The sequence below is a fragment of the Procambarus clarkii genome, chromosome 7, assembly GCF_040958095.1.
Source record: "Procambarus clarkii isolate CNS0578487 chromosome 7, FALCON_Pclarkii_2.0, whole genome shotgun sequence".
Lineage (NCBI taxonomy): Eukaryota > Metazoa > Arthropoda > Malacostraca > Decapoda > Cambaridae > Procambarus > Procambarus clarkii.
The window spans coordinates 17,408,138-17,428,449 of NC_091156.1; the positions used below are offsets into that span (position 1 = coordinate 17,408,138).

General features: G+C 45.3%; 1 protein-coding gene across 16 annotated transcripts in view; it reads right to left on the reverse strand.

Moving 5' to 3' along the window:
* The window catches only part of Dap160 (dynamin associated protein 160), a 264,887-nt gene that overhangs the window by 15,024 nt on the left and 229,551 nt on the right, over nucleotides 1-20,312 (reverse strand). For 14 of the 16 annotated variants that reach the window (XM_045747362.2, XM_045747358.2, XM_069313440.1 and 11 more), the window contains one exon: nucleotides 1,848-1,928. The exons of the other annotated variants lie outside the window; for them this stretch is intronic. In XM_045747362.2, coding sequence (XP_045603318.2) covers nucleotides 1,848-1,928 — 81 coding nt within the window. The remainder of the gene's footprint in view (nucleotides 1-1,847; nucleotides 1,929-20,312) is intronic. 16 annotated transcript variants of the gene reach the window in all.

Below are 20,312 nucleotides of genomic sequence, written 5' to 3' on the forward strand. Positions count from 1 at the left end.
TAAATATGAGTTCTTAGTGATTATTATTATATATATATACTGTGTATATATATATATATATATATATATATATATATATATATATATATATATATATATATATATATATATATGTCGTACCTAGTAGCCAGAACGCACTTCTCAGCCTACTATGCAAGGCCCGATTTGCCTAATAAGGCAAGTTTTCCTGAATTAATATATTTTCTCTAATTTTTTTCTTATGAAATGATAAAGCTACCCATTTCATTATGTATGAGGTCAATTTTTTTTATTGGAGTTAAAATTAACGTAGATATATGACCGAACCTAACCAACCCTACCTAACCTAACCTAACCTATCATTATAGGTTAGGTTAGGTTAGGTAGCCGAAAAAGTTAGGTTAGGCTAGGTTAGGTAGTCGAAAAACAATTAATTCATGAAAACTTGACTTATCAGGCAAATCGGGCCTTGCATAGTAGGCTGAGAAGTGCGTTCTGGCTACTAGGTACGACATATATATATATATATATGTCGTACCTAGTAGCCAAAACGTACTTGTCAGCCTACTATGCAAGGCCCGATTTGCCTAATAAGCCAAGTTTTCACGAATTAATTGTTTTTCGACTACCTAACCTACCTAACCTAACCTAACCTAACTTTTTCGGCTACCTAACCTAACCTAACCTATAAAGATAGATTAGGTTGGGTTAGGTAGGGTTGGTTAGGTTCGGTCATATATCTACGTTAATTTTAACTCTAATAAAAAAAAATTGACCTCATACATAATGAAATGGGTAGCTTTATCATTTCATAAGAGAAATTTTTGAGAAAATATAATAATTCATGAAAACTTGGCTTATTAGGCAATTCGGGCCTTGCATAGTAGGCTGAGAAGTGCGTTCTGGCTACTAGGTACGACATATATATATATATATATATATATATATATATATATATATATATATATATATATATATATATATATATATATATATATATATATATATATATATATATCTTCATCTTACTTTCAATTTATTTTTAGTCCATTCTCTGATGGTGCTTAAATAATGCCTTTATCTTTGGATATATATTGCCTTACCAAAGCACTATATAACATTGTTGTACAATGAATTGTCAACATATTTTTAATTTCTTCTTCTTCCTAGAGCCTGACATTATGACTGTTAACACTCATTGATCACTTCTGTACTGAAAGTTAGAGTAGAAATGTGAAGAAATATATCTTACCTAACAAGCAACAAAAACAAAATAATAGTTTTATAAAGTGCAACATTTTAAGAGTAACAAGACAGTGTCATACATGGGTTATGAATCTTATACAGTATATACTTAATGATAATATTTTACAAATATCTTAATTATCTTTTAAATATTGTATAGTCTGTTTTCTTAAGTATGCTGTTTATCAATTTAAAGACAGTGAAAAAATAAGCGAAGAACAGCATGATACAGTACAGATCAGTAATTAGTAAGGAAGCAAGAAAGAATTTTGAAAAATATTAACACTGATGATATCTCTGCACTTTATATACTGTACTTTCAATTTGAAACAAATAATTTCTCTATTTTAAAAGTGAAATATTCATATTTTCTGTCATTTATACTTTCTCACATAACCTGTGCTCAGTAACCAATTATATATATATTTTTTATGAAATTATGTCTAAACATAGGTTAATAAACAGTGTTAACAGCTTCCTTAAATGCCATGCAAAAAGCATGCTCCATAAGACTGCACTATGGACTCATGCTACACAGTACTGGTGCGAGTACATGCACTACTAGTCCTGGACTCAGGCATGCTGCTGTATTGTCACTTTTAATGGTAAGTGCTTCTTCTTACCCTCACTTTGTCTCTCACTTAAGGAGACTCCTGCCATGACGGTCACTAATACTCGGCCCATTATGCTCATGTCTTTCTCTTCTTTAAATCAAATAAATTAGATTATTATAAATATATACATAGTTAAAGGCTTAGTATGCAGATATAAATATATATATTAATATAAAATTAATATTAATTATAAATACAAATAAAATATTTATCCAATAAACTAGATGCTGTAAAAAGAGAAAATGCATGTTTATGGTCAAATTTTATAAATTTATTAAAATTATGAGCATGAAGTTTATACAAGGCACATTAATACTGTATAGATAAATAAGCATCATAAAAATAACAAATATAAACACTATAGTCTATTAACATGAAAAGAAACATGATGCAATGATAGCTACACAACTATGTATTCATAACAACTAAACTAACAAGTATTACGTAGCATCTCCCTCACCCATCTCGGTAAGTAAACTTAGCTCAGTGTGGGAGGCATACATACCCATGGCACAATGGTCAGCTCAGAACATGCTGTACTGGTAAATACCACATCAACGACTTGGCCCAATTTTAACAAAGAGCCTAATTTTGACAGATGAAAGTGGTCTTGCCAGATAAGAGCTGTACAAGAACCTGGTTTTGGTAGATTGGAACCTAATCTTGACAGATAACCTATATTTGACAGACATAAGCCAGGTTTTGTCCAAGAACGTAGGTCTAGAAAATAATTCTGGCCATGTCAGATAAAGTAATTTTAGCAGATACAAGACATACTTTTAGTATATAAAAAATACATAGGAAATAAATGAAAGGCCTAGTTTTGGTTTATGAAATAAAAGAAAGGCCCAGTTTTGGCAGACTATGAGATACCTCTTATATAAGTACTGCATTCGCAAAGTTACACAATTACATGTATTAATGTTATACATCTTTATTCAAGTTTTTTGTTTACGCAAGTGATAAGAGAATTGAATAAGGCCTTAAAGCAGTTGGGCAATGAGCCAGTCTGTTCAAATGACTAATGATCATTGCTTTTGTAGTCTTGACTCTAGTTAGGTTTTGTGTCCTGGAAAGAATTTTGGATAGTTACGTATTTACATGGAGTCTGGGTAGCAATTTGGCTAACTGAATTGTAAATTATATTACTTGAGGTTAATTTATCCAAAGAAATTTTGGATAAATTGAAAAATATGTTATTGAGCCTTGACAGTACTTGGGGGATCATTGGGTTTATATACTGTGTTACTCTTGTGGTGTGCTGGTTAACACAATATAATAAACAAACTGTGCAGCCGAGCTGAGCTACACACTGTGGGTTATATTCCTGGCATCTCTTGACATGGGTAAGCTGGCAGTGAGCAGTGAAAATGACCAATATAGGTCTTTTTATATAAAAATGGAGATAGGGAGGATGCTTTAAACTATGGACTAGTATCTGTGACAGGGTGTTAGCAAAGATACTTGAAAAGGCAATCAGATTCTCATGACTAAACCACCTGGAAAGTAATAACATGCTAATCAATATACAGTTTGGGGATCTGAGTAGGGAAGTCATGTGTATCAAAACCTTGTATGTTTCTATGGTAGTGTGACTGCTATAGTACAGGAAATTAATAAAGCGAGTAGATGCAACATTCTTCGACTTGAAAAATGCTTTTGACAATGTGACACACACAAAATTGCTTTGGAAGCTGGAGCACCTGCGAGGCTTACAAGAATGGCTATTGGAATGAATAAAAGATTTTTTATTGGAAAGATGAGGGGGGGTACTATTAGATAAGAGGAAGATTATCAGAATTAGAGGAAGATTATCAGATTGAAGGACAGTAACTATTGAGGTATCACAGGGAATGGTGCTAGCCACAATTGTTTATAATCTACATCAATAACCTGCCAATAAAACCAGCGTTGAATGTAATGAAACGCCATTTTCTGGGCGAGTCCCGGAGGCTCCCCGGAGCTATCCCAGGCTGATATGCTAATGTCAGACTTTGGCATCAGTCATGTGTATGGAGTTCTTAGGCCTACCGGGGACCACGGCCAGAACCGGGCCCCCTCAGAGAGGCAAGGGGAGCAATGGCCTATAGAAGCCCCCGTGTTAGTGGAAGCATTCTATGTCTGCCATCGACCGGAACAGGCACCCAGAAAGGTAAGCGCCCCAAAACAAACCCCTATTCTGGTTAAAATTGCTACCTAAAACCGAACTAGTGGATAGAACTCCCCAACCGAAAACAAGCAAACTAGTGTGACGTCACACACTGCCGCGCCGCTGTCTGCGCAGCTCCCCCCTCCCCGGGAGGGGGAAGGGGGAGCCCCAGACCCCCCGCGCCGGCTACCCACACCTCAGTTCTTGAGGCTGGATGTCAAAAACGCGAAAAACCGCCGACCGGAGGGAGGGAGGGATGCCGGGGAGCCTCCGGGACTCGCCCAGAAAATGGCGTTTCATTACATTCAACGCTGGTTTTCTGGGGGAAGCCCCGTCGGCTCCCCGGAGCTAACTACCCACAGACAGAAAAGAGGGACTTACCCGGGAGGCGGTCGTCGCTCACCCCTCAACTCGAAGCCGAGACAACTGGCTGCAACCGCCGATCACAAAACATGATGCACCCCCGGCCAGACCAACCAAGCATCAACCACCCATGGACCCCTCCGGAATGCAGCAGTCTCATTCTTCGCCAGAAAAGAAGGAGACGGCTGCAAACGAACAAAACTATCACCACGACCAAAAGAGCAGAAACCCCTGCGCCGGAGGAGAGCATGAAGCTCCCCTACCCGACCCCCAGAGGCCAAAGCCAACAAGAAAAGTGCCTTGGAAAAACAATCCTGGACCGAAGGGGCCACAACGAAACGAGGAGATGAAAGGAAAGCGAGCACTCTGTCCAAAGACCAGGACGGCTCAGGCGACGCATGAGCAGGCCGGAGGTGAAACAATGCACGAGACAGCTTGCGAAACGGCGCAGACGTAACATCGATACCGAAAGCAAGCTGAAGCGGCTCCGCCAGCGCCGCACGATACGAAGCGACAGTGTTAGGCATAAGATGACGGTCCTCAAACAACCACGAGAGGAAGGACAAGACCACCCGAACAGACAAGGAGCTAACACGACGAAGACGCAAAAAGAAACGGAAGGACCGCCAGGAAAACTGCATACTGCCGCCGAGAAGAAGCCCTCAGGTGGGACACCAACAAGGAGGCCACCTGATCACCATAGAGATGATGATAGACTCTAGTCAAAAAAACCATATGCGAAGACTCGAGGAGAAGATCGAACCAGCTACGTGACGTACCGGCCCGATCTGCTGAAAGAGGCGGAGCCGCGGGAAAAACCCTCGGGTTCGGACACCGAGCAACCAGCGCCTGAAACCAAGGCTGGGCCGGCCACCAAGGGGCCAGAAGGACAACTCTCCCCCGGGAAGTCTCTAAGCGAGTCAGGACCTGGAGCAACAGCCGAACCGGGGGAAAGAGATACTGGAACCCCCACCTCGTCCAGTCGAGCCGAAAGGCATCGACCCCGACGACCTCGCAATCGGGGAAGGGCGCCGCATAAACGGGAAGACGCCTCGACCACGCCGACGCGAAGAGGTCCACCTCGGGGCGCCCGAACGTCTGGCAAAGCCAAAGGAAGGACTCGTCGTCGACCGTCCACTCCGTGGAGAGAGGAACGAAGCGAGACAGGGCATCGGCCAAGACGTTGGACACGCCCCGTACGTGAACCGCCAGGAGACCCAAACCCCGAGAACGCAGCAGACGAGTCACCCGAAGCGACCAACCCCAAAGAGACAAGGACCGCATCGAACCCCCGCGGTTCAGGCAATGAACCACCGGAGAGCAGTCCGAATGGAGCCGAATCGTCGATCCGCGGGCCACCCGAATCCTCCCCAGAGCAAACCACACTGCCGCGAACTCCCGCACCGTACTGTGAGCTCGACGGAAGGACGGATCCCAACGCCCCTGGCCGGCCTGGTGAGCACTGGTCACAAAACCCCAGCCGAGACGACGCATCCGTGTACACATCGAGCGAGGGCTCGGGTAGGCGCCAAGGCACTGAACCCCGAAAAACCCGAAGAGGAAACCGGTGACGCAGCAACCGACGCAAGTCCCCCGGGGGTCGAACTCTGCGATCGCGAGAGAGGCGGAAGGGGGAACCCCGAAGGAACCAGAACAGCCGTCGAAGCCAAACCCGACCCGGCGGGTAGACCACCATCGCGAAGTTCAGGCTCCCGCACAGCCCCTCGAGCAACCGCCATGTGACCCGAGGGCCCTCCAGAAACAGACGAAGGCGGGACTGCAGCCGCAGGAGAGACTCCGGAGGGAGAGACAAGGAGGCGGTTCGAGAGTCCCACACGAGACCCAGCCATGTCCGAACCTGAGAGGGAACCAGATGGGACTTCCTCCAGTTCACCAAGAACCCGAACCCGGCGAGCTGGGAAAGAACCAAATCCCTGGCTAGCAAGCAAGCTGACTGGCTGGGAGCCCAAACCAGCCAGTCGTCGAGGTAGGCCAACACTCGAACACCTAGGAGACGCAAACGAGCCACCACAACCCGTGTAAGGCGTGTGAACACGCGAGGTGCCAGGTTCAACCCGAACGGGAGACAACGAAAGCGGTAACTCAGACGCCCCACTACAAAACCGAGCCAGTCCCTGAACCGCGGATGAATCGGGACATGCCAATAAGCGTCCCAGAGTTCCAGGGACACCATCCAAGCTCCCGGCTCCAAGAGGAGCCGAACCTGAGACAGTGTAGTCATCCGAAAGGAGGGGCAATGAACCCAGGGGTTCAGACGGGACAAGTCCAGAATGAACCGCAGGTCCGCGCAGTCCCGTTTCGGAACCGGAAACAGACGGGAAACCCATCTGAGGGACGACGTCGTTTCGACGACGCCCAAGCGTACCCACTCCAAGACGACTCGACAGAGCGCAGGGGAAGAAGCCTGCCCTGCCAGCCCCGACCCCCCAAAGCGGGGAGGGGCCACCCAACGCCACCGCAGGCCGCGAGACACGACCCGAAAGGCCCACGAATCGTGGGACCAGGCGCGGGCGAACAGCGCAAGCCGCCCCCCCATCGCCCCGTCAAAGGGGCAAACCGCGAAAGGGCCGGCGACCCCTACGAGACCCAGAACCCCGCACAGCGCGAACACCGCGCCGACCAGACGAGGGAGGATCCGCAGGAGGAGCCAACCCCAAACCTGACACCAGAGGCCTACCACGACGAGAGGAACCCCGAGCCCTGGCACGACCTTTCCGGGAAGACCCACCCCGGGACCCCCGGAAAACCAACAAGTCCGACATCGGACGACAAGCCGCCGACGCAGCCTGAATAAACTGCGCCACGGCCGACTCCCCAAACAGGAGAGGACAAAAAGGTGAAGAACGCCTAAGAGCCAGAGCCCAAGCAGATCCCATGGAGGAACCCAGCACCGCCTGCCGACACGCGAGACGGGAAGCATAGAACAGGGAAACCGCATCCCGCAAAATCGGCGTGAACAGCTTCAACAAGGCAGCCGACAAACGCGCAGCCGAGGACAAGGTGCCGGACCCCGGGACGGACCCAAGCGTCCCCACATCCTCCACGAGCCAATCCGAAGACAGCTCCAGGAGGGAAAAGAACCGCAAGGCCGAACACAAAAGGCCCCGAGCGCGCAAGTCCTCCGCCACGAGCGCCGCCGAAAGGGAGGGAACCTGCACATGGAGCTGAATAACGCCCACATCGCGGGGAAGGGCAGGGGCAAACAAGCACTCATTCAGGTACTCAAGTTCACCCTCCAGGAAAACCTGAAGCACCGTGGAAGCTTCCCGCCACTCCAGCGCGCGGGAACGACAGAAGGAATGCCAGGAATCCAGACCAAACAAGGGGCAGTCTGCTAGCCAGGACGACTCCGGAACCTCGTAACGGAGCCAGAAAGGGAACGAAGTCCCAAGCCTGAACGTGGACGGATCCATTTCCGAGGCATAATCCGGGTCACGCAGGAGGTAAGCTGCAAAGGCCGCTCGCACCACACCAGGTTGGATGCGATAAGCCGAAAACCTCCGGAAGGACGGAACCGACGTACCCGGGGGAACACGGAACCGTACCCGGGGAGGGGCCTACACCAAATCCAACTTGTACGCAGAGGGGGGGAAAGAAAACCCCACTCCTTGTAACAATAAGCCCCGCTCAGTGGGAAGAAAAACCCAGGCGGGGTCCAGTGGGGCCCAAGGCCCCCAAGTCAGCCCCTCCCCAGCCTCGAGGTCCGTCACCACAGGACCCGAGGCCGAGTCCTCTCCCCAAGCCCCGACCCCACAAGACAAGGACGGAGCAGCCGGAAAAGCTGGAGGAAGAGGGGCCCACTGGTCAGACCCTGAAGCTTCGGCCGGGAGACAAGACTCGAATGCCTCTGCCGCCCCCCCGGAAGGGGCAACCCCCGAAGCTGCCCGAGTCTCGAGATCAAGTAACCCCTGCTCCGACCCCGAAACCCTCAGACGCTTCGGGGCCAGAAGCAGGGGCGGGGGACCAGAACGAACAGAAGGGGAAGGACGAGGAGGTGCGGACTGAACCAGGATCGAAGCGACCCCCACCCCCAAGTCCGGGTCTCGAAAAGCAAAGAGGGGCAGCCCCGGGGCATCCGGGGAAGCAACCAACCGAGCGCGTTGCAACAGACGAAACCTAGACTGCAACGCACGTGCCGCCTGTACCCGAATAGAATCAGAGGATTGGGTAAATTGAGTCACAAGCAAGCAGCAACACTCACAGGACTCAGGGTCGAAAGTATCACCGACCCAACAGGCAGCGTGGCAGAGGCAAAAACAATGAGGGTCACCCTGAGACAAGGGGACCGAGCAACCCTCAAACTCGCACACAGCGAGTGGGGACTCCGGGGTCACATCCATCGGACCCACGCGCCCCCTAGGGGATTCCCAGGGTCCTGAGCGTTTACTTTAAGAGGACTCGCGCTCAGGTAGTCCAAGGCAGGGTGCTGCAAACCGGCGCCCAAAACTACCAAGCAAACTTCTAAAGCTGAACCCCAGGGACGTGTACACTCACGGGGACCTAGCAGGGGGCGCCACCGATGAGAACAGTGGAAGGGCAAAAACAAACTGAATAAAATGACAGAACCCCCCACCAGGCAAAAACAAAAAGAAAAACAAAACCCCGCAAGAGGACAGCGAACCCCAAGGAACAGAGCCGGCCGCAATGTCGGGAAATACAAGCTGAGCAGCACCCTGCGCCCCTACCAGTGCAAACTGCCTCTTACCTGCCGGTAACAAGGCAGAACAGAACACCCAAGAGCCCAACAGGCGGCCGAAAAACCGAAAGGTAAAACGGACCAGCAGAGGCAAACCCCGAGGAGCCTGTGGAAGGTGGCCCCAAGCCCCAAGGGCAGTACTTACAGGGCACCTAGGGAAGGCAGCCCTAGGCGCATGCAGCCCAAGTACTGAAGATAACTCCTGGCTCTCGCACCCACAAAACTAACACCACACGCAAAGCACAGTGCAGTAGCGACACCGGAGCCAGAGCACACGACCATCGCCTATAGCATCAGCCTCAAGAACTGAGGTGTGGGTAGCCGGCGCGGGGGGTCTGGGGCTCCCCCTTCCCCCTCCCGGGGAGGGGGGAGCTGCGCAGACAGCGGCGCGGCAGTGTGTGACGTCACACTAGTTTGCTTGTTTTCGGTTGGGGAGTTCTATCCACTAGTTCGGTTTTAGGTAGCAATTTTAACCAGAATAGGGGTTTGTTTTGGGGCGCTTACCTTTCTGGGTGCCTGTTCCGGTCGATGGCAGACATAGAATGCTTCCACTAACACGGGGGCTTCTATAGGCCATTGCTCCCCTTGCCTCTCTGAGGGGGCCCGGTTCTGGCCGTGGTCCCCGGTAGGCCTAAGAACTCCATACACATGACTGATGCCAAAGTCTGACATTAGCATATCAGCCTGGGATAGCTCCGGGGAGCCGACGGGGCTCCCCCCAGAAAATAGTTATAATGAATATGCTCATCAAGAATGTGAAAACGGTCAAATAAATCAAGGATCTAAAAGACTGTGGTATACTTTAACATGAGCTAGACAGGCAAGCAACGGAAATGAACAACTGCTGATGGAATTTAATGTACAGAGATATTATGTAATGGAATGGGCAATGAGTGGATAGAAGCCTCATTTTATCTCCAGTATATGCAACAGGATTCTAATGAAGTTGGATAGTGAATTGGATCTTGGGGTGACTGTTAAAATAAATATGTTCTGTAATCACATAATTGCATAAATGGCAAAGTGTGAGCCCTAAGTAGTGTTAGCTGTCTTTCAAGCAGTGTTTAGGTGATGTACATGGAAGGTGTGTTGTTGTTGTTGTTGGAAAAATTGCTTTCTCCAAGTTCAAAATTTGGAAAGTCAGCAGTAGTGTAGTACCCAAATGTAAACATTTTCAGTAGTGTTGAATGTAATGAAATGCCACTTTCAGGGAGGCACATCAGTAACTCCTCTGTGCTTGTGACACTGGCACTCCAGGGAGATTATCAAAACACCAGGCTCCTGTGACACTGTTCATTGGAAGCAACATTTTCCATAATTTTGTCTCTTCATGAAAAACTCAAAACGAATTCACAAACCACTTAACCTTCCTGTAGGAAACATTTCAAGTTCACAGAAATATGAAACAAAAACTCTAAACTAGTAAAATATTTGTGATAACCGTGCCTTGGAACTAGGCGACGGACTACAAGGATTAACTGACACCTTGTGACGATCATTTGTTGTCTGCAGATAATACTGAACAGCACCCACCAGGTATAGCCTTTGATGAACTCCAGGTTGAATAAACCAAGCCTCTATGATTAACAGACTATGACAAAATAGCCAAAGAATTGTTCTTTGGTAATAAAAAATTACATACAGTATTGCTAAATCTATTAAAGCTTGTCTAACTATTGCAAGTAGTGTAATACAATTTGCCTCTTATTGTATTCAAACTATTTATGTAAGTGCAGTTCTATATTTTCTATTTATAAAGAAAATACTTCCATAACTGAATGCCTTTAAGATAAAATCTCTTGCATTTATTTGTATTAGTTTAATACAGATTTAAATACAATATTACAATTTAGATAGTGCAAATGCCAAAATATGTAATCATGGTGATAAGTGGCAAACAGGTTGAGTATAGTCATCCAGGTAAGGCAGAAAGTCTACTTAACTGGGGATAAAAGGTGTGAATGCCTTATAATATTTCATCTTTTGGTTACAGTTCAACTGCAACACCCTTTTTCGAAGTCTGCCATCACACAGTCTACTCCAAAAACGTTTTGTATTCTAAATATGATAGTGTTGTCTTGTGTTGCTCTCTCTTTTTTGTGTGTTCCTATTAGAGCTTTTCAGTTATCACAGCTATCTATGCCAACAAATGACACTAATTTCATATGACAGCTATGACATGTGACACCCAAACTACCATGGCATGTAACAACAAAACCACCATAACATGTGACTGCCAAATCACCATGACATGTGACTGCCAAACCACCATGACATATGACTGCCAAACCACCATAACATGTGACTGCCAAACCACCATGACATATGACTGCCAAACCACCATAACATGTGACTACCAAATCACCATGACATATGACTGCCAAACCACCATGACATATGACTGCAAAACACCATGACATCTCAAGTCAATTTGTTTCTGTAACTTCTCAAGTCAACTGTTGGCATAGAAGGGCCATCTACAAGGGCTCTCCTTCAAACGGACATCTCATTGAAGTTTGGCTGAATCCCTGGCAATGGTTGCACTTTGTCATTTATAATCTCTAGAACACTTTACATTTGCATAAACTTACATATGAATACATTGACAACAAACATGATTTTTAAGGGCATTTTTCAATACAGTAGTGCTATTTTTACTATTGCCCTTAACTCTTGTAAAACAAAGCTCAAGAATGCATCGTCTCTTTGACAGTATCTTTATCCTTGGATCTTCAGCAAGAATCCTGGAGATAATCTCATCTTCAGAACAAAAGGCTCTTATCCCTAATAATTGCTACCGTGCATAACATCAACTTTGGCTCCAACACCTCAAAGATGATGTTAGACAATGAACATTACCAGTGCAAGTGTGTTGCTTAAATTATTATAGTCCAAGACAGGCTGATGTAGTTGCAGTTTTTTAATGATTCTGTTATAGTTTGTCAAGTTTCTACATTATATATATTATAATGTTTTCTATTATATTATAAAATGAAACTTATAATTTAAGTTATATATTATATTATAATGTATAACTACATTATTTTCTACATTCTATAGTTTCTACATTAATATAGAAATTCTGAAAATATTTGGAATTCAGTTATGTAAGAAATTGAGACTTCAAAATACTTACACATGAACAATATTTTAGAGATACTGCATGAAACTGCAATCTCACTACTAGAGCTAATAACATCATAAACATCCCCAGTATTTCAATAACTAAACTAGAAAATGCCAGCTATCTATATTTTACCTGCACAAGTAATTGAAAATTCAAAATAGTCATGCACAAACTACAGACATAGAAAAGAGTCCACAACATTTGGTGTGAGAGCATGCAACAATGTGTTAATGTGAAGCAGAAGACTAACAATACTAATTCTTCTTCATCTGCAAGGCAAGTCAAGAACAATCAAAGTCACCACTGTATGCTCATCCTAGAAATGTTCACTTTGCTTTATATATAAAATACACGCTCACCATTTGCTATCAGTCCAGAATTTGGCAAAACTAAAGGAATTTATGTAACATCAATACAGGAGGCTATTTTTAAAGTACACATTGAAAATTAAATTTAAAATAGGAATTAAAGTATACAATGAGCCAAATGTTATGTTGTCTATATTTATTGTATACATAATTATTATTATTATTTTTGTAAATATAGGGAGGTACCACCTGTAGCTGGAAAGGAGATCCAAAGCCTCGGAGAAAGGGTACAATATATTAAGTACAATACATTAAGAGGGAATTTTTAGGTCCCCACCAATGCAGGCTCCATGTTACTTTTTCCTATCATTTCCTGTCTGTTTTGATTATGAGGATGGTATGATGTACTAAAGTGTAACTTGGCTGCTATAGTTGGATGAGAATGTTTGATACAGTATGTAGTGCTTTACCCATGTGTATTTTTTTTTTTTTTTTTTTTGCAAGGATATTCCTGCACGGGCCCTAAGCCTCTGGCTGGCCCACTAAGTGTTGCTTGTTTCCGTTTTACTTGGGCGGAGTATGAGTATTTATGACTCATATGGTCGCTTCAGTAAGATTTTGCCATATGTGTTTAACAACATCTTCTGCTCTGTTGAATCTAAGTTGAAATCTTAATGGGGTTGTAACTGTGCACTGTGTTAGATAATGTTCCAGTGGTCTGTCGGGCATTTCTCCACAGTGCTGACACCCATGTGTAATCTTCGGTTTATAGTTGTATCTGTCAATTATCTCAATATTATTGATCAGGATATCTCTGGTGATAGTCTGGGTATATTCAGCAATTATTTGATCTTTTATAAAGCCTTGTTGTTTATGCATGGTCAGATTCCTTGAAAAGTTGTTGTCTTGCCTATATAGATGACCACATGCTTTCCGGATGCCACTTATCTAGATATTCCTGTTACCCATTTTGAATTTTTAAAATAAAAAACAACATAATCATGTCTGCCACCACAGGGAAAGCACCCATAAAGTCAGTGAAACAAAGCAGACCACTAGCAGTTATAAGGCAATATTGATACCACAAAACCATCAAAAGAACTCCCCCATCAATGTAAACAAATGATCGGAAATTCATGAAACTCGTTCACCTCACATTTCCCTGGAAGAGGTCCACGTCTGGGCACCCGAATGTCCAGCAAAACCAAAACAGGAGTTGGCGTTGATGGTCGTACCTACGGATGTACGTACCACGTACCACAGGTACGTTGACCCTCAGAATCACACAAGGTAAGATGACATAGACAAGGAATAGATTATGACAAAGATGCCACAATCTTTTAAAACATGACTGATGACAAAATTATAAATTTAGCTACAGAAAAAAGCTAGAGAAAATTGAAGACGAGGATGTTGATGAGGAAGTGGACAAGTTAAAGAAAAAATGTAACATGGAAAAATTTCTGAAATATTTTGAAAGCATTTTTGACTTTATGGATAGGAATAACAGTGAGTTTCATACTAAGGTCATGATGAGCCAATGCAATTTATATATGAAGTTTTTACAAACAAGAGCATAGGGAATGAAACAAATTTCAGTTAAAAACTCTTCTGCACAGGCATCCCATGAAGCTGGCATTGAATCACCTGCACCTGGCTCATCACATAGTGACCCAAACACTTCAGCATCTTTTTTATTTTTTTTTTTATTTTTTTTAAGATATATACAAGAGTTGTTACATTCTTGTACAGCCACTAGTATGCGTAGCGTTTCGGGCAGGTCCCTAGAATACGATCCCCGCCGCGAAGAATCGTTGTTACAACCCAGTACACATTTTACTGTTGAGTTAAATAGAGGCTACAGCTAAGGATTTGCGCCCAGTAAATCCTCGCCGGCCAGGATACGAACCCATGACAAAGCGCTCGCAGAACGCCAGGCGAGTGTCTTACCACTACACCACGGAGACTGGTAAGGTTATCTGAGGTTACCTCATCACCATTAACCTCCACTTAAGTCTACCCAACACCATTAACATATTCCACCACTTCTTCCATCTAAATAACAATACTCCAACAATAATCTTCAAGTTAACAAGCAGATCAAAACTTTTCACATTGGTGATTACAATACTGTTAAATTTTTGCCATAAAATTGTCAAATTTTTTCCCTAGGTTATCAGGATGATGAATCACTTTTCCAGACACAACAGATTATTCATTCAGTCTTGGTCCAGAGGTGTCCGGAAAACATGTGGCATTCTGTATATTGAGATTGTTAGGGCTGACGGTTCCTAAGTGGGTATGTAAAGATATAGACAACATTTGTCTCTTCCAAGGCATTTTGCTTGGTGTTGGAAGAGTTCTTCATGAGTAAATTGTCAATCTTCTTGCTGTTGTAGTAAACTGTGAACTGTATCTTCTGGTTAGTATCAGTACGGGTTACACTTCTGTCAATGATGTCTTTCAGGACTCTTTAATTTTTCTATGAAACCTAATGACTTCAACAATCAATGTTGGAGATGGGACCATTAAACAAAGCTGAAGGGAAAAGCAAGTTCAAATGTGCACAAATGATTGGGTACTGCTGCCCATAAATTTAAAACAAAAGCATTTAATTGAATTAGTCTCTGCAGATTTGCAAGTGGGTGGACATTAGGCAGCAAGTAAGAGCTGCAGACTTCCCTGATGCTGTTGACATATAGAATTCAACCATCTGGGGAAAAGGGGTAGTAGAAGCCAGTGGACTATTCATATTCAATACAGTAGTTAGCAAAGTGATAACTGATTTTCCTATTGAAACAAAAGTTTTGTTTGCAGGGGAGCATTGATATACTTTCTTCTTCACTGTCTAAAATTTAGTTGGTCTCTCGGTGGTAGACAGGGCATTCTCTACTGTCTACCCTTTTATATTTATATAGCAGGACTATTAGGAAAGCTACTTGTCACAGTAAGGAAGTAGATAACAGAGCTTGGCATATTTTTTGGTATAGTATAAGAGAATCATATGGCATTGGAAATGACCCAGGGAACTCAGTCTGAAATTTGTCACTTCTAATGAACTCTTTATAGTCAATAATATTTATAAAAAAAATTGTACACCAGAATAAGTTGTTTTCTACCATATTTTGTTAATTAACATTAATATTATACAGAAAACATTGCTTTAATTGAATTTTGAATTGAATCATGTTAATGAACCTTAAAGATGTACTGTGTATATATTTATTTACATATTTTCATGTACTGTAATAAAATATTTGGAAATGAACTGTATTCTATTTTTCCTATAAAGTGGCATCTCTGAAAACCAGATCCTCTAAATAACTAAATAATAGACCAAATCTGATTACAGGGGTATCCCTTCAAAATTTAGAAACTTGTCAGAAAAAACGCAGCATTGAATGCAACGAAACATCATTTTCTGGGTTGAGCCCCGGAGGCTCCCTGAAGCTAACGGACTGACATCCATTACATTAGTCAAGTGCATCAGTTAATTTGAGTTATTTACCTACAGGGAAACACGAGCCAGAACCTGGTATCCCCAGAGACGCAGGGAGCAATGGCTTATGAACACTCCAATTTGTGAAAATATAGTCATGTCTGCCCTTGACTGGGGGTATTACCCAGAGAGGTAGGAAAGCCATTACAAACCCCAACTGGTAAAACATTACAACCCAAGACTGAACAAAGCCCAAGAACCCCCCCCCCCCCCTTGAAGAGAAAACAACAAATAAGCAAATGGCCACTCCACTAGCGTGCCTGCTCATTAGCAAACAGGAGGATGAAGGGGCCCCCTGCCCAGGCGGCCTGAGCGCTGACACTGGCAGTTCATAGACACAACAAACCGCCGACCGGAGGGAGGGAGGGTGGCAGGGAACCTCCAGGGTTCAACCCAGAAAATGGCGTTTCATTACATTCAACGCTGGTTTTCTGAGGTGAGCCCCATCAGATCCCTGAAGCTATATACCCACAGATAAGTAAAAGGGACTTAACCAGGAGGCGGCAGCACCGCGGTTAAGGCCCTCATGATGAAGATGGGACAACTGGCCGCAACAGATGCCCCAAAGCCACACAAGGCCACTGAGGGCCCGGAACGTTAACAAGATAACAGGCGGTCAAGACTCTGTTCAACCTCCACAACCCCCATCCTCGAATGTCAATCAGGACATGTTACCAAAAACTGCAGCTAGAGTTGCAAATTTCTGCACATCATGGGCACGAGGGTAGACTGCAGGCTCGTTAGACTTGATAACCCTGAGTATGACCTGAGAGATCCCGAGCCCTGCAACAGAGAACGAGGGAAACCGGATCAACCCAAAGCATGTCCCCAGACACAGAACCCGAAGCACGTAGGTAACGGCAGAGAGCCAAAACTGGATACAAAACATAATGCACCCCCGGCCTGACCAACCAAGCATCTATAACCCATGAACCCCTTCGGAATCCCGCCATCTCATTCTTCACCAGAAAAGGAGACAGCTGCAAACGAACAATATGCCCCCCAGGGCCAAAGGAACAGAAACCTATGTGCTGGAGGAGAGCATGAAGCTCCTCAACCTGACCCACAGAGGCCAAATACAACAAAATCAACGCCTTCCTGAAGCAATCCTGAACCGAAGGGATTGGATTGCAACAACAATATGCAATCTTCTCCTCCAACAATATGAGGAGAAGAAAGAAGAGAGAGCACCCGATCCAAAGACCAGGATGGCTCAGACGGCGCATGAAAAGGCCAGAGGTGAAAAAATGCACGCGAGAGCTTCTGGAATGGAGCAGAAGTGACTTCCACCCCGAACGCAAGCAGGAGCAACTTCGCCAGCGCCGCATGATGAGAAGCGACAGTATTGAGCGTAAGATGCCTGTCCTGAAAAAGCCAAGAGGAAAAGGACAAAACAACACGATCAGAAAGACAACAACATACGAAGGGAGAGGAAATGCTGAAAAGAATGCCAAGCGATTTCATACTGTCATTGAGAGGAAGACCGAAGGTGGGACACCATCAGAGAAGCCACCTGATCACCATACAAATGGTGATACACTCGCATCAAAAACACCTAATGCGAAGAGCGGAGGAGTAGGGCAAACCAGCAAGGTACCTCATTGGCCCGACTTGCTGAAAGACGCGGAACCACGGAAAAACTCTCGGGTTCGGACACCGAGCAAGCAGCACCTGACACCAAGGCTCGGCTGGCCACCATGGAGCCAGGAGAACCACCCTGCCGTGAAAAGATTCAAGCCGAGCCAAAACCCAAAGCAACTGCTGGACCGGGGAAAAGACGTAAAGGTAAAAGAGGTAAGCCCCCATCTCGACCAATCCCCAGGAAAAGCATCTACCATGAATGCTTCCCAGTTGGGGAAGGGCGCCACATATACAGGGAGATGCCGAGACCAAGCCGATGCAATGAGGTCCCTGTCCGAGACCCCGAACGTCAGGCAAAGCCAACTGAAGTAGTCAGCGTTGACAGTCCACTCCATGGACTGAGGAAGGAACCAAGATAGGCAGTCTGCCATGATGTTGGACATACCCAGATGTAAACCACACGGAAAGCTAAACCCGAGAACTCAGCAGAAGAGCAACTTAAAGCGACCAGCCCCAAAGAGCCACGGACTGAAGCAACCCCCCCCCCATGGTTCAAACAACGAACCACTGGGGCACAGTCCGAAAGGAGCCAGATCACAGAGCCTCAAGCAAGCCAAATCCATTGCAGCGAGAGCCACATCGCCACGAACTCCCGCACTGTACTGTGAGCCTGACGGGACGATGGACCTCAACAACCTTGACCGGCCTGGTGAGCACTGGTCATAAAACCCCGGCCAAAGGACGAGGCGTCCGTGAACACATCGAGCGGGGGAATGGGTAGGCGCCATGGAACTAAATCCCCAAAACCCATAAAGGAAGCTGGAGATGCAGCAACTGATGCAAGGCCCCCAGGGGACGAACCCAACAATTGCAAGAGTGGTGGAAGGGACTGCCTCGAAGGAACCAGAACAGCCTTCGAAAACAAACCCGACCCAGTGGAAAAACCAGCAAAGCGAAATTCAGACTCCTGCACAGCTGCTGGAGCAACTGATGAGTAACCTGGGACCCCATCCCCAAGAACAGCTGAAGGCGGGACCACAGCCAGAGCAACACTACAGGAGGGAGGGGGACAGACGCTGTCCCATTACCTCCTGTGGATCCTGGTAATGGCTCTTCTACCTTTCTGGGTAATACCCCTGGTTGATGGCAGATATGACTATACAGTACTCTCCCAAAGTGGAGTGTTCATAAGCCATTGTTCCCTGCACCTATATGAGGACACCAGGTTCTGGCTCGTTCTGGCCCCGGTAGGCAAAGAACTCCAATTAACTTATGCTCTAGACTAATATAATGGATATCAGTCCGTTAGCTTTAAGGAGCCAATGGGGCTCACCTCAGAAAAGTCTGGATTCTGAAAGGGGGTCTCTCATGAAATCCGGATCATTAGGCAATTTAATGCAGATCATATTTTTCAATTTTTTATATTCTTGTGTTTTATGTTGTTGAATGTTAGTGAAAGTGTTAGAAATGCTATTCTGGAAATGATTATGAAACCATATCTCCTTAATAATTTATTAGAAGGATTTCCCAAGGTATTTAATAGAAACTCTTGATTCTTGAAGAAGAAAGAATTTTGAACATGGGAAAGTTAATGGGCCTGGTTCATTCTTGTCATGGTCTTACCTTTGATAAATAAGCTTCAGGGGGCTGGATCCTGAGAAATATTGGCAATGATGGAGAAATCTCTTTACAGTAAGTTTTTTGGTAGTTATCAATTACACAATAGGATAAAATTATGAATTTGGTCAGAGAAATTCATTCATAAAGTTTGGGAGCAAAATTAGGGTATGAATACTAACTTCTTTAATATGGCTCAAAGCTCATTTTCAGTGATTTTTCATGGAAAGATGCAACACTATAGAGAAAACAGTTGGAGTACTGGGAAAGTCATTGATTTTATTGAAAACCAAATTCAGTGACGACTATCATTCGGTAAGACTCCAAACGAGCCTGAACCCGAAACAACAGCTAGACTAGGGGGGAAAAGGAACAGGTAACCCCTCCTCGACCAGTCCTGCCGAAAGGCGTCGACAACGATGGCTCCTCAATCGTGGAAGGGCGTACATATATTGAGAGTCGCCAAGACCACGCCGAGGCAAAGAGGTCCACCTCCAGGAGACTGTACATCCGGCCGAGCCAACTGAAGGAGTCAGCATCAATTGTGTATTCCGTGAAAAGGTGAATGAACCGAGACAAGCTGTCTGCCAGGCCTTTGGACACTCCCCGGATATGAACCGCACAGAGAGCCCAACCCAGAGAATCCAGTCACTCGAAGCAGCCAGCCCCAATGAGCCAAGGACCGCACTGAACCCCCACGGTTCAGACAATGAACCACCAGAGAGAAGTCCGAACCAACCAACACAAGGCCCCAGGAGGCTGAACTCCGCAATCGTGAGAGAGTTGGAAGGGACGGCCTCAAAGGAACCAGAACAGATACTGAAGATAGACCCAACCTGGTGGGTTAACTAGCACAGCGAAGTTTAGATTCTCGCACAATTGTTCGAGCAACCACCAAGTAGTCCGGACACCCCCCACGTAAAAGCTGAAGATGGGACCACAGCTGCAGCAACGCCTCAGGAGTGAGAGACAAAGAAGCAGTCCAGGAGTCTCACACGAGGCCCAGCCATGTCCTAATCTGGGACGGTACCAGATGGGACTTCCTCCAGTTCACCCGGAACCCAAACCCAGTGAGCTGGGAAAGAACAACACTCCTGGCGAGCAGACAGACAG